At 43.4% G+C, this 18890-nt stretch overlaps 1 protein-coding gene across 3 annotated transcripts in view; it reads left to right on the forward strand.

Annotated features, from left to right (window-relative positions):
- KDM2A (lysine demethylase 2A) overlaps positions 1-18890 on the forward strand; it is a 113726-nt gene that overhangs the window by 86257 nt on the left and 8579 nt on the right. For all 3 annotated transcript variants that reach the window (XM_035013371.1, XM_035013372.1, XM_035013373.1), the window contains 6 exons: positions 654-780; positions 2833-3227; positions 12769-12852; positions 14342-14611; positions 15152-15283; positions 17529-17618. In XM_035013371.1, the coding sequence (XP_034869262.1) occupies positions 654-780; positions 2833-3227; positions 12769-12852; positions 14342-14611; positions 15152-15283; positions 17529-17618 (1098 nt within the window). The remainder of the gene's footprint in view (positions 1-653; positions 781-2832; positions 3228-12768; positions 12853-14341; positions 14612-15151; positions 15284-17528; positions 17619-18890) is intronic.

The raw sequence follows: 18890 nt of genomic DNA on the forward strand, positions 1-18890 counted from the left end.
TATGCTGCTTCTGGAGAGAATGGAAGGAACTAAAGGCAGTGGCTGATTAGGCCGAGTGGAGCAGCAATCTAATTTGTGGACCTGCCATTGGGGCAGACTGCAAATTACTGTACAGACCAGCGGAGAGCTGATGGTGGGAAAACGCGCAGTCTTATGTCCTAGACTAGACATAGCTTGAGAATGAGTATCACTAATCATACTTTCATAGATAAGGACATAATAAAAACATATAACTTCATCTCGTGTCCTCTTGCCCATTAGATTCTTTGTCTCATGGTCTTCTGATTCAGATTAAAACTGTAGTAAAGGTAGGACTGCTTGGCAGGCCTTTGTATCCTAAGAACCCTGAAACAATTTTCTCAAGTATGTTGTGTCTTACTCTAACACTTCACTCTCTGTCCCAAAACTTACTTTTGATGCTTTCCCAAGACACCTTCTTGGTGGTTCTGAAATACCTTTTAATTTTAGTGGTTGTTTCCCAAGACCAATTTTTAGGTTGACAGATCCACTTAGGTTCTTGTTCCAAATGCCTCCCTAGGTGTTGACTACAGTGTTTTTCCTGGCTTAATTTTTTCAGTGATTCAGTTTATCTTACTCTCTTTCCTTGAAAATTGTTATCAGCTTGTTTTTCCCATTATTTTGTTCCCACGTAGGTTCCAAATAAGTTCCGTTATCCATTCTACTATGAGATGTGTTGGTACGTGTTGGAGCGCTATGTGTACTGCATAACAAACCGCTCCCACCTAACTAAGGAATTTCAAAAAGAGTCCCTCAGTATGGGTAAGTGTTCTGCATGAACATGAATTTACCCGCTTGGAACTACCAAATTCATTCATTGGAGTTGAACACTGGTTACAGCTGATCTCCTACCCAGACATGAATTACTAGGCAACATGAAATATCTGGATCTCCTCTTTGTTTGAATTTTTAATACTTAGCTCCTTAAGAAAGATGATCACTTGTCTACTCTGTTTTATTATATACAGAATGGTCTTTGGCACAGTAAAAACTAAAACTTCGTCATGCTATCTCTTACTATATTCCAGGCACTTTACTAAGCAGTTTATATACATTAAGTTCTAATTATTACCTGTGAGGTAGGTATTATTATCCTCACTTTACAAATGGTGACATTAAGTTTCAAGGAGATTAAAAAACTTGTCCATGATCTTATAGCTAGTAAGTGTGAAAGTACAGTTTGAATCAAGTTGGTAAGACTCTAAAATCTATATCCTTAACCTCTGTGCTTTAATGTTTCCCCAATTTATATCAAGAGAAGTATTTTATTGGATGGCAAAATACTTTTAGTTACACATTTTTAGGCTGTTTCATGCCCTAAGGTGTAAAGGAGCCAACACTGTAATATCCTATGGTCACATCTTTCATGGAATCTTCAATCTCAGCCAGATATTTTTTTTGCTTCAGCATTATCCTTTGAGGATAGTTTATATTCTTGTTTGAAAATAAAATGATCACCCAGTACATTAAAGCAGGATACAGAATTGTATATGCAGCATAATCCCAGTGCAATCATAGTCATGCACATACACATAGAAAAAGATGGAAGGGTGCCTGGATGGTTCAATCAGTTAAGCACCTGCCTTCTGATCAGGTTGTGCTCTCAGGGTCCTGGGATCCAGCCCTGCAGTGGGCTCCCTGCTCAGCGGGGAGTCTGCTTCTCTCTCTCCCTCTGTCCCTCCTCCCACTCCCCTCTTTCTCTCAAATAAATAAATAGAATCTTTAAAAAGAAAAAAAAAGATGGAAAGAAAGTACATCAGCTGTTGAGTTGTTACTCAAGGACGGAGGGGTAAGGGATGACTTTTTTACTTCTTTGCACCATCCTACATTTTCTAAATTATTAACAGTAAACATATTACTTGTTTTCCCCCTTTGGATTGGTTAGGTAATTTTTATACTTTAAGTTTTTATTCAAATTCCAGTTAGTTAACGTGCAGTGTAATATTAGTTTCAGGTGGACAATATAGTGATTCAGCTCTTCCATACAGCACCTGGTGCTCATCACAACAAGGGCACTCCTTAATTCCCATCACCTATTTTCCCCATCCCCCCACCTACCACCCCTCTGGTAACCATCAGTTTGTTCTGTATAGTTGAGAGTCTGTTTCTTATATTGCTTTCATGATAAAGGACCAGTGAACATTTAACAATTTTTCTTTCATTAAAACTTTTGACTATCAAAATCTTTTAAAAAATACTTGTTTTGTTTTGTTAGCCATATTGATAGGATTTCAATTCCAAAGTTTAATTTTATGACCAAAACTTTCAACAAAAGCAAATGTGCTTTGTACTATCTGCTTCTTAAAAAGTTAATGAAGGGTGGCTCAGTTGGCTAAGCATCTGCCTTCAGCTCAGGTCATGATCCTAGGATCGAGCCCCACCTCAGGCTCTTTGCTCAGTGGGGAGCCTGCTTCTCCCTCTCCCTCTGCCTGCCGCTCCCCCTGCTTGTGCTCTCTCTCTGTCAAATAAGTAAAATGAAATAAAAAATTCATGAAATCATAACCTCAAATTTCAGTTTGGACTTGAAACTAATTTACAGCCATTTTCAGCTGACTTATTTCTAGCACACAGTTCACAGACCCTTCCTAATCTTTTGAAAAATCAGTTGATCATTACCTTAGTTGTCCCACTAACTCAGGATCCTATTCTTACCTGTAACTGTGGGCAAATAGGTTGGGATAAAGAGAGACCATTTAAAAATACCACAGCTTTGTCATTTATAACCTCAGAGTCCCTCCCATGCTGCCTATTTCTCTTGTTGATCTCGTGGGTCGAGTGTCATGTCCTTACTATATTCTTTCTTTTCATTGGCAGATTTGGAGTTAAATGGGTTGGAATCTGGAAATGGGGATGAAGAAGCAGTGGATCGAGAACCGAGGCGCCTGAGCAATAGGCGTTCTGTCCTCACTAGCCCTGTAGCCAATGGGGTCAACCTGGATTATGACGGACTGGGCAAAACCTGCCGAAGTCTTCCAAGTCTGAAGAAAACCTTGTCAGGGGATTCATCCTCTGACTCTAGCCGGGGCTCTCACAATGGCCAAGTGTGGGATCCCCAGTGTAGTCCCCGAAAGGACAGACAGGTGCATCTGACCCATTTTGAGCTTGAAGGCCTCCGCTGTCTTGTAGATAAGTTGGAGTCTCTGCCACTGCACAAGAAATGTGTCCCCACAGGGATAGAAGATGAAGATGCTCTTATTGCTGACGTGAAGGTAAGGGTTGGTTATGTTGTATAATAGCCACTGATCTGGCTCGGGCAGGCAGTTTCTCAGTTCTTAGAAAGTACAGGAATTCTGGACAATCTGGTCCATTCAGAAAGAAGTTAATACACATGCGTGCACATGCGTGCACAGTGTTTAAATTCCTAAAGTGAGGTTAGGTCCCTGCTGGGAAAATACTGACATTTGTATGTTCAGTTAGAACTTAAATTTAGACCTAAAAACACAGCTTTCAGATTCATTCTAAAAATAAAGGAGAGCCTAAGAATTAGTATTAGGAAATATTATTTAAACAAGTTACCCGCAGATAAAGCCTGTTTCAGAATAAAAGTGGCCGATAACAATCTCTAGTAGTCTCACCCCAAGCAGATAAGAAAGAAGTTTTTCTCTTTCTTGAGTAGGTGTCACATATTTAGTTTCATTTTTATCTACTATTAAGATTTAAATTTTTAAAAATCATTGGGACAGCTTCTGAGAAAGTGTCATTGTAAACATAATCTGTCCTGTGGCGCCTGGCTGGCTCTGCCAGTGGAGCATGCGACTCTTGATCTCAGGGTAGTGAGGTCAATCCCCACGTTGGGCATAGAGATTAAAAAATAATAATAATAAAAATAACCTATCCGATTGCTGTATCAGGATTGCTATCATTTGCTATAACAAATATATTGTTATATATTTTTCTACTTTTTCAAGAGGTCTCCCAGTATTAGTAATTTCCAGAGAGTCTGTCCCACCCTTCATGTATTAGTCTCAAAGAAATGAGCTTACTTTTCAGGAATCCAGATAACAGCTGTCTAAATTGGAGGAAGTTCTCTTAAGTCTTTCCTCACAAATAACCATTACCATGAACACCAAAAATTATAAAGCTGGGAATATCAGTTTTCTTTTCTTTTTCTTTTTTTTTTTTTTTTTAGAATTTTTTTTTTTTTAAGATTTTATTTATTTATTTGACAGAGGGAGACACAGCAAGAGAGGGAACACAAGCAGGGAGAATGGGAGAGGGAGAAGCAGGCCCCCCATGGAGCAGGGAGCCCGATGCGGGGCTCCATCCCAGCACCCTGGGATCATGACCTGAGCCGAAGGCAGACGCCCAACGACTGAGCCACCCAGGCGCCCCTATCAGTTTTCTTTTTAAGTCATTGTTTGGAGTGACAGTTTGGATGCAAGGCATGGATATGTGAATTAGAAAGCTGGTTCGCAGTTGGTAATAAGTATTTTCAAAACTTGTCATATAGATTATTTTAAGCCACAGAAGTATTTATATTGAATAATTTTATGTGACCCTAAGGAAGATGGGCTTAATATCTCAGTATGTCTGTTCCATCCCTGATTTCCTGATTCACGTTTTTCCTTGGCCACTTCTGCCAGCCACCTCAGGAAAGAATTCCAATGTCTAGGATAGGACCTGAACTTTCTTTTCTTCTTGTTTTTTCTTTTTATGATAAACTTTTTATTTGTATCTTAATGTTTATGCATCAGTGAAAGGGTAAAAAACTAAAGAGGCTAAAAAAGAGTGGTAACCTGGTGAGGTTGGTCCTCTCCAGTAGTGATAGAAATGGGACAGTTGGTTTTATAGTTTGGTTTTATAAGGTTTGTTCTAGAAAAGACAGGTGGTATCATTGTGGCTTGTATTTAGGGGAGGAAATAACAAAGTTCCAGGTGTAGGTGTGGTCCTATTTCTATAATGATTAATATGCCGCAAAACAAACTTAACCATACTTTTCCAGACTCACAAACTAGATTTTAAATTCACTTTCCACCCTAGAGTGAGCAAAGAACATTTAAATTTTTTCTTTTCCATTGTGATAGGACATATATGTTTATACTTTCCTGAGAGTTTGATTGTAGCATCTTTCCCTTTTTCCCTCAGAAGTTTCTTTTTTATGTAGCTATTCCATCATAAATACATGTAGGAAACATTAAATTAACTTGCCTGTAGGATCCCTAAAAAGAAAGATTTCTAAGTTTATATTTCACTGACATTCTTTTGGTCTGGATATCTGTATTTCTGAAAGGGATTTGACTCCATTGAATCCAGGTGTAGGAAGCCATATTATAATCCACCAGTCAGTTGTACAAGGTCAAGTGTCATGATAGAATACAGAAACTCCCTTAACTATAGTAGTTAAATAAAGATATTTGAGGAGGCAGAGCGATAGGAGAAAATGTAGAAAAATTTGGGTTAAATACTAAGAATAAAAGGAAGCAGCAAGAAAGGGAATGAGTTAGAAAGATCTCTAAAGAGGGCTCTTAGCATTATGAAAAGTGTCTAGAGAGAGCTTCCTTGTGTTTGTCAGGAATCATGAAAAACATGGCTGCCATCATGGGCTAAAATAGAATGGCATAGAGACCAGAGCATGAGGAAGGAGTGGCCACCAGGATGACTAGTGGGCTGACAGTGTTTGATTATTCCTGCAGGGGCTTGTCCCACACCTTGTCTTGTTTACCTGATACCATAGTTAAAATGCAGCTGATACCAGAAGACAACAGATTTAGATCCCAGCTCTGCAGGTAGTTTCACTTAAGATCAAGTGGATTAATTATTCCTGCATTTGACCGTTTATGCTTAATCCGACCTTAAGACAGTAGTGAGTTTAGAGCTTCAATACTTTGAGAATCTGAACATCACCCAAAAGAAAAGAAGCATTGGATTGAGTAGGTGCCATTCCTGCACAGCTGGAGCCTGCAGTGCTAGAGAACCTGCTGCAGTGGAGGACAGCTGCAAACCCAGAGTTTACTCTTCCTGCAGAGAGAGGAATTGTTTCTTGATGCAGCCTGTGTGGCTCTCACGAAGAACTAGCAGAAGAGATGAGAGCAGAAGTGGTGAGATGAAAGATCCATAATTCCGTATCCCCGAAAGAAAAGTCCATTTTAGTGATGGGGGGGAAGGGCTTTGAAGATTCTAAATGTTAAATTCTGCATGTTGAAGGAAGATCATAGAATATAAAATTGGAAGGGGATTCGAGAAAAAAGGGGACATTAAAAAGTGTTGACTTATTGGTAAAGATCAGGGGAAAGTAATCAGTAGTGTGTATGTTTGGGAGGGTGTGGTAACTTTGACTCCTAAAAGTGTACTAAAGGTAGAATGGAGTTCTCTCCCACTCCAGAAAGTATCCAGAGATACTTTCACATCTCTGAAATCAGAAAGTCTTGTGCTTGATAGATGTTGATTAGAGACAGAACTTAGAGCAGTGTGTATATAGTACAATCCCATTAATGCAAGAAAAGTCTCTTTTGTATGTGCATTGCAGGGGTGCTGGAGAGAGGGACATGCCAACTGTTGCCAGTGGGTCACAGCAATGTGGTGGGCGTCAGCTGGAAGACTGAAGACTTTATTTTGTTGTTTGTATTTATTTTGGTCATAAAGGAGCTTTTAATATATGTACATAGGCTGCCCACCTCAGTGAAACAAATTCAGTGTTGTGTATTTACTTTCTTGGTTTCTCTAAGCTATTTTTTTTTTTTTAAGATTTTTATTTATTTATTTGAAAGAGAGAATGAGATAGAGCATGAGAGGGGGGAGGGTCAGAGGGAGAAGCAGACTCCCTGCTGAGCAGGGAGCCCGACGCGGGACTCGATCCCAGGACTCCAGGATCATGACCTGAGCCGAAGGCAGTCGCTTAACCAACTGAGCCACTCAGGCGCCCTCTCTAAGCTATTTTGATAAGCTTAGCAAACATGTGACTTTTGGTCAAGATACTAGATCTATGAAAGCCTATTTTCTCTTCTGTAAAATAGCATCTACCTCAGTGGAGCTATTCTGAAAATTAATGATAATGTTAGTAGAGTACTTAATAAGCCATATCACTATTACAGAAAATAAAATTAGATGTTACAAATCTTTGAAATTCATTTATTCCACTACTCTGAATAATGCCTGCCTACTCTGTGCCAGGAACCAGGCTGAGTATTGGAGTAAATATGCCAACATGCTATGGATCAAGCCCTCAAGGGGCTTACAAGTCAGTGGTGGAGCAGGCATTTAAATGGGCTGAGAAAGTAAGTGCATTCTAGGTTTACAGGTACCATGCATGACGTAGAGTGTTGAGTGAACACTGTGGGTGGGTGGGTGGATTCTATCCTGAGGGAAGGAGGTGCCAGTCTTATTAATTCAAAAGTTAAGGGGCACCTGGCTGGCTTAGTCGAAAGAGCATGTGACTCTTGATCTTGGGGTCGTGAGTTTGTTCCCCACGTTGGGTGTAGAGATTACTTAAAAATAAATAAATAAGGGGTGTCCAGGTGGCTCAGTTGGTTTAAAGCATCCTGACTCTTGATCTCAGCTCAGGTCTTGATCTCAGTGTCATGAGTTCAGGCCCCATGTTGAGCTCCATGCTGGGCGTGGAGCCTACTTTAAAAAATAAAAAATAAAAAAAAAATAAAAAGTTAGGGGCACCTGGGTGGCTCAGTCGGTTAAACATCTGCCTTCGGCTCAGGTCATGATCTCAGGGTCCTGGGATCAAGCCCCACAACGCATCGGGCTCCCTGCTCAGCAGAGAGCCTGCCTCCCTCTCCCTCTGCTGCTCCCCTGCTTGTGCGTGCACACGCATGGTTTCTCTCTCTCTCTCTGTCAAATGAATAAATAAAATAAAAATTTCAGGCGAGCTCTTAAAAAAATAAATAAAAAATTAAAAGTTAATAAACTTTCCTATTAGATGATACATATTCATTACCAACATTATATAAATGGCTCTCAATTTATAAATTCCAGAATTCTTCTTTGTGGTGCAATAGGCTACTACTCCTGCTCTGATCTGAGATTCTAACATTTTGTAACCATGATCTAAAAATTTACAGTAGGCTCTATCTCAGGAGTACGATAGAACTGAAAGCAGAGAGTCATGGTTTCAGATAAATATAGACACTAATCACAAGTTTGCGTCATCTGACACTTTGGGGGTGATTCTGACACTAGTTAAGGAGAAGAACTGGTAGAGGACCCAGTATTAGATCTTAATCCATAAACTAGATTAGCGGGGGGAAAAGGCACCCTCTATAAATAAAACTTCATTTGCACTTTTTACTGTTATATGTAATAATTCACACATTCTTAATAAGTGATAAGTTTTGTTTACTTATACTTATTTTTTTTTTAAGTAAACTCTCCACCCCCTATGGGGCTCGAACTCACCACCCCAAGACTGAGTCTCATGCTCCACTGACTGAGCAGCCAGGCACCCCTAAATAGAAAGTTTTAAATAATTTAACAGCTACAAGGCATATAAGGTTAGGTTAAAATACATATAATTCTTCAAAGTGTTTTCATTATATTACTGTATTACATGTCATGTTCTTACTAATTCTGATCTTTGTTGCCTATCTTTTATTCTAAATTAATAGAAAAAAACTGGCCTTGTTTAACATTTGTGATTTGGAAACTTATTTGGAGTTCCCTAGTATCCTGTCTGGGTTTTGTCCTTTCCTGGTGACCTTTACGGTTTTCACTTGCTACAACATGATAATATGTTTTTCCTAAGTATTCGTTCTTTATCATCCCTCTAGGTTAGATAGGACTAACACCAAAACAAGGATTTTCCAAGAAGACCTCTCACACTATTAAGGAAAGTTTTTCAAACATAATAGGCTGATTGCCTTGGTCTTTGAGTCTTAAGATAAAGTGCAAACTAGAGGTTTAGGATTGGGATGATCACAGAAACTTTTTCAGGAAGAGCTCAGCCAAAAAGCATAGAACTCCCTCCTTTCCTTGGTAAACTACTGTAAAAATTAAAATATGTAGCCCCTGGCAGCAAAGCCTAGGCCCCATAAAGCCTATTAGCCACTGACTCTGCACTAGAAACTCACTGAAACAACTGTCCTGGAAATAAGAATGTTTCTTAACTAGGTTCTTAGTGGCCTGAGATGTTTATTTCAAAGCAGCTTCTGTAATTTCTGAAAAAGCCAAGTTACATTTATGAGAGTCTAAAAATTACATAAATCTGGATCCAAAAATACAGTACACTGTAGCCTGAGAGAGTGCTCATTCAGTCTGAGCTTCGCTCTGACCGTGATCAATGCATGGAGAGTGCGTGACACACATCATTCGAGGGGTTGTCAGAAATGGCATGGTTGAGGTGTCTGACAAGATGCAGAGTCGCCAGCTTCATCCAGGGACATCAAGAATGGGGCAGGCAAAATAAACAGCTAGAATAGGAAATGTGCAGGAGTGCTGGAGTCCTGGAGAGTCTGAGGAGACTGGTGGATATGGAGTTGGCAGACACAAATTCAGTGGCTCCTTGTGCTGGTTCCGAGGCAGGAGAGTAAAGCACCTCGACCTGAGATTGAGCCTCAGCTAGTTTGACTTGGTCATGATGGAACTGTTAGAAGAGCTGCCTAGACATTTCTGTTCTGGTGGTGGAGTGCCCAGTCGCAACCAGAGGCAGGCATCTGTTGTAGAAGTAGTTGATATTAAACAGACATATGTATTGAATATCTCAATATTGGTTGAAATGTGTCGTTCCTGAAGGTTTTCCTGGAAACACGTATGCTTGTTCTGGATCCTGGGCTTGGGAGAGCAGCAATGAGGGCAGGTGAAGCAGGCGGGTGTGCCGGAAGAAAGGAACTCAGAGGAGCTCAGCTCCGGGTGCCTGGTTCTTGCACAGGCTGAACTTCGGGTGACTTGCTGTTTGCCTGAAGAGCAGGGGAGAGAATTGTGTGTGAGTGGTCAGCGAGAAAGAGTGCTGTCTGTAACAATAAAAGGTGACCCTGAGGGGAAGGGTGTGGACGGAGGCAAGGACACTCACGGGCCCAGATGCAGAATGGGTTAAAGCCTTTCCTTTTGCTGGCGCCTTCCGAAGTCGGCCAGAGGGAGCCCTCTGGGGCCGGCCTTGGGTTCTCCTATTGCAGTGGTGGTGGGAGGGAGGAGGCGGGGGCGCGGCCCAGCTTGCCTCCTGGGCAGCCTTTCCTCCAATCACCGGGCCGCCAGCCCTCGCCGAGCACACCCCCTCCCGACTCTGCAGCAGGACGGCTGGGCGCTCTGCCTGGCTCGCTCACTCGAGCTCAGCTCCCCCTCCTGCCATCTTCCGTTGCAAAGCATTTCTGGGAGCTGCATGTGGGTGACGCAGCAGCATTGTTCGCAGGCACAGGAAGCCGCGGCTGAGCTGAAGGGCTTGAGAAGGAGCTCAGAGCACGACACGCTGCTCCCTCTGGTAGCCTGAAGGGTTATAGCCGGACTGCCCTGACTGATGTACTTTGGGAGATTCCAGAATTTTCAAGTAAATTGGGATTTTCCTAGAGGGAGAAAACCTAACTCCTTCAGCACAACTTCCAATACAGAAAACAAAACAAAGACGCTGGGGAAACTTCAACCAAGAGCCTCGGCAGCTCCAGAGCGACGAAAAACGCAAGGTCAGGCGGACGGGCGGCAAACCCTTTCTGACTCGGGGTGTGTGTAACTGTAGGGACTTTGTCTCGGCGAAGAGGCAGAAGAAGAGCCTGCCGGGCGAGTCCAGGACAATGCTCAGGTTACTTAGTGTTGCGTGAGCCGTCGCTGCACTTGTTCCCTCTCCTGGTGGGATATGCTTTTGAATTGGGTCGCTTGGCTTTTGGGAATCCTTTTCCCTTCTCTGCCCAGACGCCCGCTGTTCTCTTCCCCTTCCTGTGATGTGTGGGGTGTGGGCTTGTGTTTGAATGTTCTCCCGAATGCCAGGAGCCTAGATAGGCGTCAGCCTTTCCGCACTCCACCCCCGCTCTCGGCTCCCCGTCCCAAACCCCCTCTGGTGAAGGGTGGTGGCTTCTTTATATGGTTTCTTAGAGGGCCTCAGCTGGAGTCTGCCTTTTTTGATGAAGCAGGGCGAGCTTGGTCGTATGGCCCCAACAAAATAAGGCTTGGAAGGAAATCTGCATTTCCCTCCACACCCACACAGACCCCAGTAAGTGAGTGGTATATGGGTGAACAGCTGTCCCCTACCCCCCACGCAGAGACAGTTTCTCTACCCACCTTTCCCTATCCCCCACAAAAAATCTTGCAGGTAGAATTAGATTGCTTTTGGTGAACAGTTAGGTTCCTTTCCTACTCTTAAACAATCGCAGATCTTTCTGTGCGGTCTGTTTTGCTGAAAGTGGAAAGTCCCTGTTTGTGGACAGCTCAGTGCTCTCCGGCAGAGGAAATGGGCAGAGTCCTACTCCTCGCAGTACGACGTGGGGGAGGGGAACTGTGCACTCCCTAGCACACATTTTGAATGGACCTGAGTTTTTCACCCTGGGGAGATTTGGAGCCCATGCCAGAGCCTAGTCCCACGTGGCACCGCACCCCGCCTCTTCACCCCCACGCTGTGCGGTGTTAAACAGGAGGCTTCAGAATAGGATGCCATAGCAACTTGAAGTAAATAAAACGTCTGCAAATGAAATCAGTTTGGGGGAGGGTGAGAGGCATCTGGAGACTTGGCAAAGGGGATCTTCGTGGAGGAGCTTCCTGGGTGTGAGTTTTAAAGGGTCTTTCTGAGTCCCAGCTCCGGGGTTTGGATCATGATCCTTAGGTTAAGGGTGAAAATGCTTGGTAGAGAAGTGCTTCATGCTTCAAAAAGTCCTGGTCTTCTAGGCATCGAGCCCACAGGAATATGGAAATGATTATTAAAGATGGCCCAGGAATGCTCACTGTCTAGGATCAAAGTTTAGTTTTTGTTGAAACAGTTAATATACTAGGGCAACCTGAAAGGAATCTTATAACTTATCTTCTGGATTTGTGTTCTTTTGCTGTTACCTTTGCATTAGGGCTCATGAGGTCAGAGGAAGAGGGATTTCATTCTGCTAGAAGGTTTGGGATTCAGAAATTTCTGTCTAAAACATAAAGACTTGCGTCCAAATAACACTCAACCAGTATAATTGACTTAAGTGGCAGTTTCTTACTGTAGCATTGTCCTCAAGTCATTCAAAGTAGATTGGTTAAAGCCATCTAAACTGTTGTCCCTACGTTTGTTCCTGCTCCATTTGTAAGAATAAAGCCAAATAATTGACTTTATGTGTGTGTGAGAGAGATTGGTCAATTGATCGGTTGATTTGAAGTTGAGATTTCTGTAATCAGCCTTAGAGCTCTGGGTTGAATCAGGACATTAAGACTCTGCCGTTCATATTATTAATCCAGTACTAGACAATCTTTTTTGCTACTTTGCCGAGATCTACAAAAATGAAGGCAGTACTTACTTCTTGATAATATTCATTGACTGGTATTGAAAAGTAAAGGGGCAATATAAAGTTTTACTGCCGTATACAGAACTGTGTGACAAGTAACACTTGTCGCCATGTAGCTAGTTACTTCAGCGCACATATTAAAAGTACAGTGAGTATGCAAGTGTGGGGTTGGGAGCAAAGGTAAATTCAAAGTCTTGATAGTACTACGCTAGTTGGAGTTTTCTCTTTCATCTTCAGTTTATTTGTTTTGCAGTGAGTCTCTATAAGTGAAGGGAAAACACAGTTGCCTGCCTGCCCTTCCCACATTGCTTTTAGGGACTGGGGCTAAGTCTAGATGCTCTTGGGAGTGGTTGGCTCTTTGTTCACTGTGCCCTGCTTTTCTTCCCCCTCTTCTGTCCTATCCTACCCTTAGATTTTGCTGGAGGAGCTTGCCAACAGCGATCCCAAGTTAGCCCTCACTGGAGTCCCTATAGTACAGTGGCCAAAAAGGGATAAGGTAAGAAACTATTCTTCTTGATCTTCAGGCTGCTGAAGCATTTGCTGGCTGACCATTACCATTCCAGGAAGAAAAAGAACGAGAGGCAGACAGCTTTTGGTGCATTAATATAAACTGACAGAAAATCATTACTCAGTTCTGTTTTAACTCTTAGGTCAGGATAATTGCCTATCTTTGGAGGTGACTCTCCTAACAGAACTATCAAACTAGGAACCTGCCTCCAGGTTTAGATGCAAAAGTGTGCATTTATTCGCCAGAATGGATTGGTTCCTATCCTTCTGGCCTGGTGATTCAGTTATTTTCACAGATATTTTTTAAAACTAGTCAAAATAATTACATATATATTTAAATGGCCAGAGTATTTCTATGATGGAGTGAGTGCACACTCAAGAAACCCCTTAATGTGGATTTTTCGGTATCAAATTGAAAAAAGAAGGAAAGGATTACCTGTTAGCAAATAAATTGTCAGGAGTTTTCATGCCTCTTCAGTTAGGTCCTGTATAATTTTTTCCCATATTGTCCTTTGTCAAGGTTATTTATTAAATAAAAGTAAGGGCTAGCATTCTGATCCTGGCCATGAGTCTGGCATGGCCAATCCCAGATCTGGCATAGGCCCTTCTTTGGTGTTCCCCAGTTGAAACTTGCAGAACCATCACATTCCAGGAGTGTTTAGGTGTATAGCTGTGAAACATGTCTTAAAAGAGCCACTTCCCAGGCGGAGGGTTCCCACTTAGCCTGTGCTTAACCACATGAGACTGCCTCAGAACAGTTTGTAGTCATTTCTGGCTATTGAATGTTTTGTGTCAGAAACATGTTTAAGGTGCCATGGAAAAATAAAGAACTAAAAGACCCAGTCCTTGTTCTTGAAAAGATTACCAGGATGAATGCAAGTAATAAAATTATAACTGTATACCTGAGAGAGATATTCTACACTTAAGGGCTATTGAAGTATCTGTTATGTACCAGATTCAGAATACTAAAGAAATGAGCAAGATCCATCTCACCCTCAAGTAGTTTACGGTCTTCTTTACGAGTATCTTCTGAGTAGTAATATTCAGGTTAAGGAAATATTGGAGGGCTCCTGGAGTGACTTTGGTACATAGAAAGCTTCAGGGAGGGGGCACTGTCACAGTTCAGCAGAGTGAGAGGGATGTGGCTGAAGTAAAAAGCCTGATGGGATTGGCAAACCTTTTCTGTAAAGGTAATACATAGATGATAAATATAATAAAGGCAATAAATAAATATTTTCAGTTTTGCAGGCCATACAGTCTCTGTGGCAACTTCTCAACTCTGCCATTGCACGTGAAAGCAGCCATAGGCAATACGTAAACAGATGAGCGTCATTGTGTTCTGGTCAAATTTCATTTACAAAAACAGGCAGTGGGCAGATTTGCCCACAGGCCATAGTTTGCCAAGCTGTGTAATCTTCTACCCTATCCAGTCCTTAAAGTTACTTGATATATTTGACCTCACTGCTTTCTCTTTCCAGCTTAAATTCCCCGCCCGGCCAAAGGTGCGGGTTCCTACCATCCCCATCACAAAGCCTCACACTATGAAGCCAGCTCCTCGGTTAACACCTGTGAGGCCAGCTGCCGCCTCCCCCATAGTGTCAGGAGCCAGGCGGAGACGAGTGCGCTGTCGGAAATGCAAAGCCTGTGTGCAAGGAGAGTGTGGAGTCTGCCACTACTGCAGAGACATGAAGAAGTTTGGGGGGCCTGGTCGCATGAAGCAGTCCTGTGTCCTTCGGCAGTGCTTGGCAGTAAGTGGCCTGCTGGGTAAAGAACTTGGGGGAGGGGGAGAAGGGGGGGTGCCAAAGGGATTGAAGTATAGGTAGTGAGAGTTCTAAAGACTTAAGAGATGGAAAGAAATCTCTCTTTTTGGCTTGCTTTGTTTTGTTCCTTTTCTCTGTGGGTTCAGAAGAAAGATATCTAATACTAAAAATGATCCTATTTAATTTTTCATCCTTCCTCACCCAGTTTTCAAATGAGAGAGCAGTATTTCAAGGGCAACTCACTGCTGTCTGTCCCTTTAAGTGGATTAGAAAGGAGGGACATGTGAGGCCTGAGACAGACTGGGGAGAGTAAACTGGTCTCTGTCTCTAGTTCTCAGCTGGTTTGTTCTATCTTCTTCCTCCACTGGTTTCTCTACCAGAAACCTCTTTTCACCCAGTTTCCATGCTCCCTGAGTGTTCCCAAGAGAATTACAGGAAGCAAATCACCCATCTTGAGTTAAAGGGAAGCTGAACTGATAAGGATCTAAGTCTCCTCTTTTCTTGGTTTCTATCTTTGTCTTCTTGTAGCCCAGACTGCCTCACTCAGTCACGTGTTCCCTCTGTGGAGAGGTCGATCAAAATGAGGAGACACAGGACTTCGAGAAGAAACTCATGGAATGCTGTATCTGCAATGAGATTGTTCATCCTGGCTGCCTCCAGGTGAGGAGAGGCGTAAGGGCACCTGAGGCCCCAGCTGGTAGAGTGAAAGCACTGAGTGGAGCAGAGAGTGGGAATTTGTCACAAGAGGCTACCAGCATCCCTGATGTGGACCATCAGCTATGAGTCATGTCATGGTCTAACATCTGTCCTTGATTCAGATGTCTAGACTGTGTGTCAGCCACTGTGCTAGACCCTGAGGATAGCCCAGGACATAAAATAATAGGTCCAGTTCCTGTCCTCCTGCAGTCTGGCCTCCAAATAGTGTATTTGGAGTCCCTAGGCCATTGTGGAACTGCCTGGTCTATTTTGGAATGCGTTGTGCCTTTAAGCATCTCTGCTATGTACTTCATTGTATCTCTGGATATGAGTTCCTGAAAGATGGTGAGAGTTACAGTATCAGCTAATGTTTAATGAGTGTTCATTCTGTATCAGGCTTGGTACCCACTTGAGGGCCTCTTAAGAAGGTAATAAGGAAGTCGATGCAGTCCTTAAGAAGTCACGTCCACTCTTCAAGCATGGACCCTGGGCCTAAGTGTGTTACAGAAGCTCCTTAAATGATACTAATGTTTAGCTGGGGTAGAGAACCACTGATTGATTGATTGATTGATTGATTGATTCTGAGAGGGAGGAGGGGAAGGACAGAGGGAGAGAGGATCTTAAGCAGGCTCTACTACCAGCTCGTAGCCTGATGCAGGGCTCCATCTCAACCCTGTGGACATGACCCAGGCCAAAATCAAGAGTTGACCCTTAACCAGCTGAGCCACGCAGGCACCTGGGGAACCACTGTTTTACATGCATTCTCTTGTTTACATCTTTTTTTTTTTTTTTTAAGATTTTATTTATTTGACAGAGAGAGAGACAGCGAGAGAGGGAACACAAGCAGGGGGAGAGGGAGGGGGAGAAGCAGGCCTCGCACGGAGCAGGGAGCCCGATGCGGGGCTCGATCCCAGGACCCCGGGACCATGACCTGAGCCGAAGGCAGACGCTTAACAACTGAGCCACCCAGGCGCTCCTTGTTTACATCTTTTTTAAAAAAATTTTTAAAGATTTATTTGAGAGTAAGAACACGTGAGTGGGGGAAGGGGCAGAGAGAGAGAGAATCTCGAGCAGACTCCCCGCTGAGCACAGAGCCCAATGTGAGCACGAGCCTGAGATCATGACGTGAGCCAAAATCAAGAGTCAGACGCTTAACTGACTAAACTACCCAGGCACCCCTCTTGTTTACATCTTGAAGACAGCCCTATGAAGTCTGGTCTACCCTATTTCTTCATGTTTCTTTCAATTTAAAGGGCATTGGTGCTGGTATTTTGTTGATTTTTCCAAGGGTGACAACTATATCATGACTGCCACTTGGCTGACAGTGATTGTAAGGTACTGTTAATTGTGAGAAGCAGCCCAATTTTAGAAATACTCAAATGTGAAAAACTATGCATCTTAGGATCAGTAAGATAGGGTATCATCTCCATGTTGATAAAGTGCTTACTATATGCTAAGCATTTTCCTAAACACTTAACAGGTAATTTATTTAATCCTCACTACAACCCTGTAAGATAGGAATTGTTATTTATCCCCACTTTACAGTTGAGAACACTGTCACAGAGACCAGGCCACTAGTATCTGAATCCAAGCAGTCATAATTACTGTGCCCTACAATCAAGATGAGGTCTGGCACCTTCTGAATTGTGTAGTCAGTTCCTTTTGCAAAGTGGCAGGAAACTTTCAGGAAAATAAATGTGTTGGAAGAGATAAATACATACATCTGTATGTCAGGAGAGACCCCACATTGACCCAGACTCTTGGGAATCTCCTCATGGAATCTAACTTTGATCAAGTAACCAAGAGTGAGGGTGGCCACTCTCCCAGTGGCTTGAGTTTTTCCTCCCCTATGGGTCAGCGTGTTTACGAATAGGTAACTTCCACGTTCTTCCCAACCATGTGGCTATTACTGAGTGATAAAGGAGCCTTAAGAAACAGGCTGGGGTGGGGGCGCCTGGGTGGCTCAGTTGGTTAAGCGTCTGCCTTCGGCTTGGGTCATAATCCCAGGGTCCTGGGATCGAGTCCCACCTCAGGCTCCCTGCTCAGTGGGGAACCTGCTTCCCCTCTGCCTGCAGCTCCCCCTGCTTGTGCGCTCGCTTGCTCTCTCTCTCAAAAAATTAAATCTTAAAAAAAAAAAGCTGGGGTTTGTTTCGTTTCGTTTTGTTTGTTTTTAATGAGACAGATTTTTAATATCCCTGTCTTACTCTAGATGGATGGAGAAGGGCTGCTTAATGAGGAATTGCCAAATTGCTGGGAGTGTCCAAAGTGCTACCAGGAGGACAGCTCGGAGAAAGCCCAGGTAAGGGAGCTTTTTCCAGACTGCCCTGGAGAAGAAAGGAAATGCTGGGCTTGGGGGATGGCTTGAATACGTTTGCCTTTGCAACTTTATTCACATGGTTCTTGTGACCCACAGAGATTATTTTGTATTGTGTATGATATCTTCTTCCCCCCTTTGGTTAATTATTTTTTTTCTTTTGTTTGAGTTTTTAATGTTTGGGGGTTTTTAAATTACTGAATACTGTTCCACTTGGAGTCTGCAAATTGCTGAGGTCCTTTTACACTCTGGGACCCTAAAAAAAGAGGCAGCACAGGTGGGTTCTTTGAGGAGGGCAGTGAGGCGAGCACAGTTGCTCCTGAGGAATGAAACTAGAAGGAAGGCAGTGACCTGAGGCAGTGGGTAAGTACAGTGGTGTGCTGGAGTTTCCAGTTAAGCAGGCTCACATTTTTGTCCTCTTCACCTTTGTGGCCTTGCAGAAAGCCCTGCCCATGTGCCCAAACATGTCTTACAGAGGTAGCCCCTCCCTGCAGGGGGACCAGTGCCATGACCTTGGCCCTGAGTAGTGGAGGTTGCTGGCCCAGTGGGTAATGCTAAAGGGCCAAAAGGACTCTGGTTACTCAGACCAGCAAGAACAAGACCTGTTGAGGGCACATGCGGAGGAGGCAGCTGGCCTAGTGGCAGCCATCCAGGCCCCAGTGGTCTCCCCTGGGTCCGTTGCAGCACAGGAGTAGAGACAAGTTTCCTTATCTTCTTTCTGTTTCTTCCCACTTGGGCACTGAGGTAGTTGAATTTTCAGTCTGTCTTGGGAGTGCAGGGATTTAGAGTTGACTAGTGCTGAAGTTCTCCTTACCTCAAGTTCTTATACTGGAAGCTTTTACATTTTTCTTCATTGGCAGCAGCGGCAGCGGGGGTAGTGGTGGGTGTTTGCCTCCCTCCTGTAACAGATGGGCTGACAGATGCTGTGTTTTAGGGTTACCTTCTTGCATTGTAAAAGCCGGCACCCAAAAGGTGGTCATTCTCTTCCAACCGGAGTGCTCTAAGAAGGTATAGAGGAAAGGGAGTGGGGCTTGTTGCCGAGGGACAGAAACGGTCTCCTTGAGGAAAATGTGAACCCCTGCTCGCTGATCCCTAGTGGAACACTGGTTCAGCGTCATCACGGCAAAGTCACAGTGGGCTCCAGGAAGAGACAAGTGGCCTAGGATGAGGTTGTGGGCCTTTGTGGAACGTTGGCTTCACTGAGCCCAACCCAGATTCCTCTTCTTCATCCAGCGCAGATGCATCTGAAGCATTGCA

Source organism: Mirounga leonina, unplaced genomic scaffold (genome assembly GCF_011800145.1).
Source record: "Mirounga leonina isolate KUSES-001 unplaced genomic scaffold, KU_Mleo_1.0 Mir_166, whole genome shotgun sequence".
Lineage (NCBI taxonomy): Eukaryota > Metazoa > Chordata > Mammalia > Carnivora > Phocidae > Mirounga > Mirounga leonina.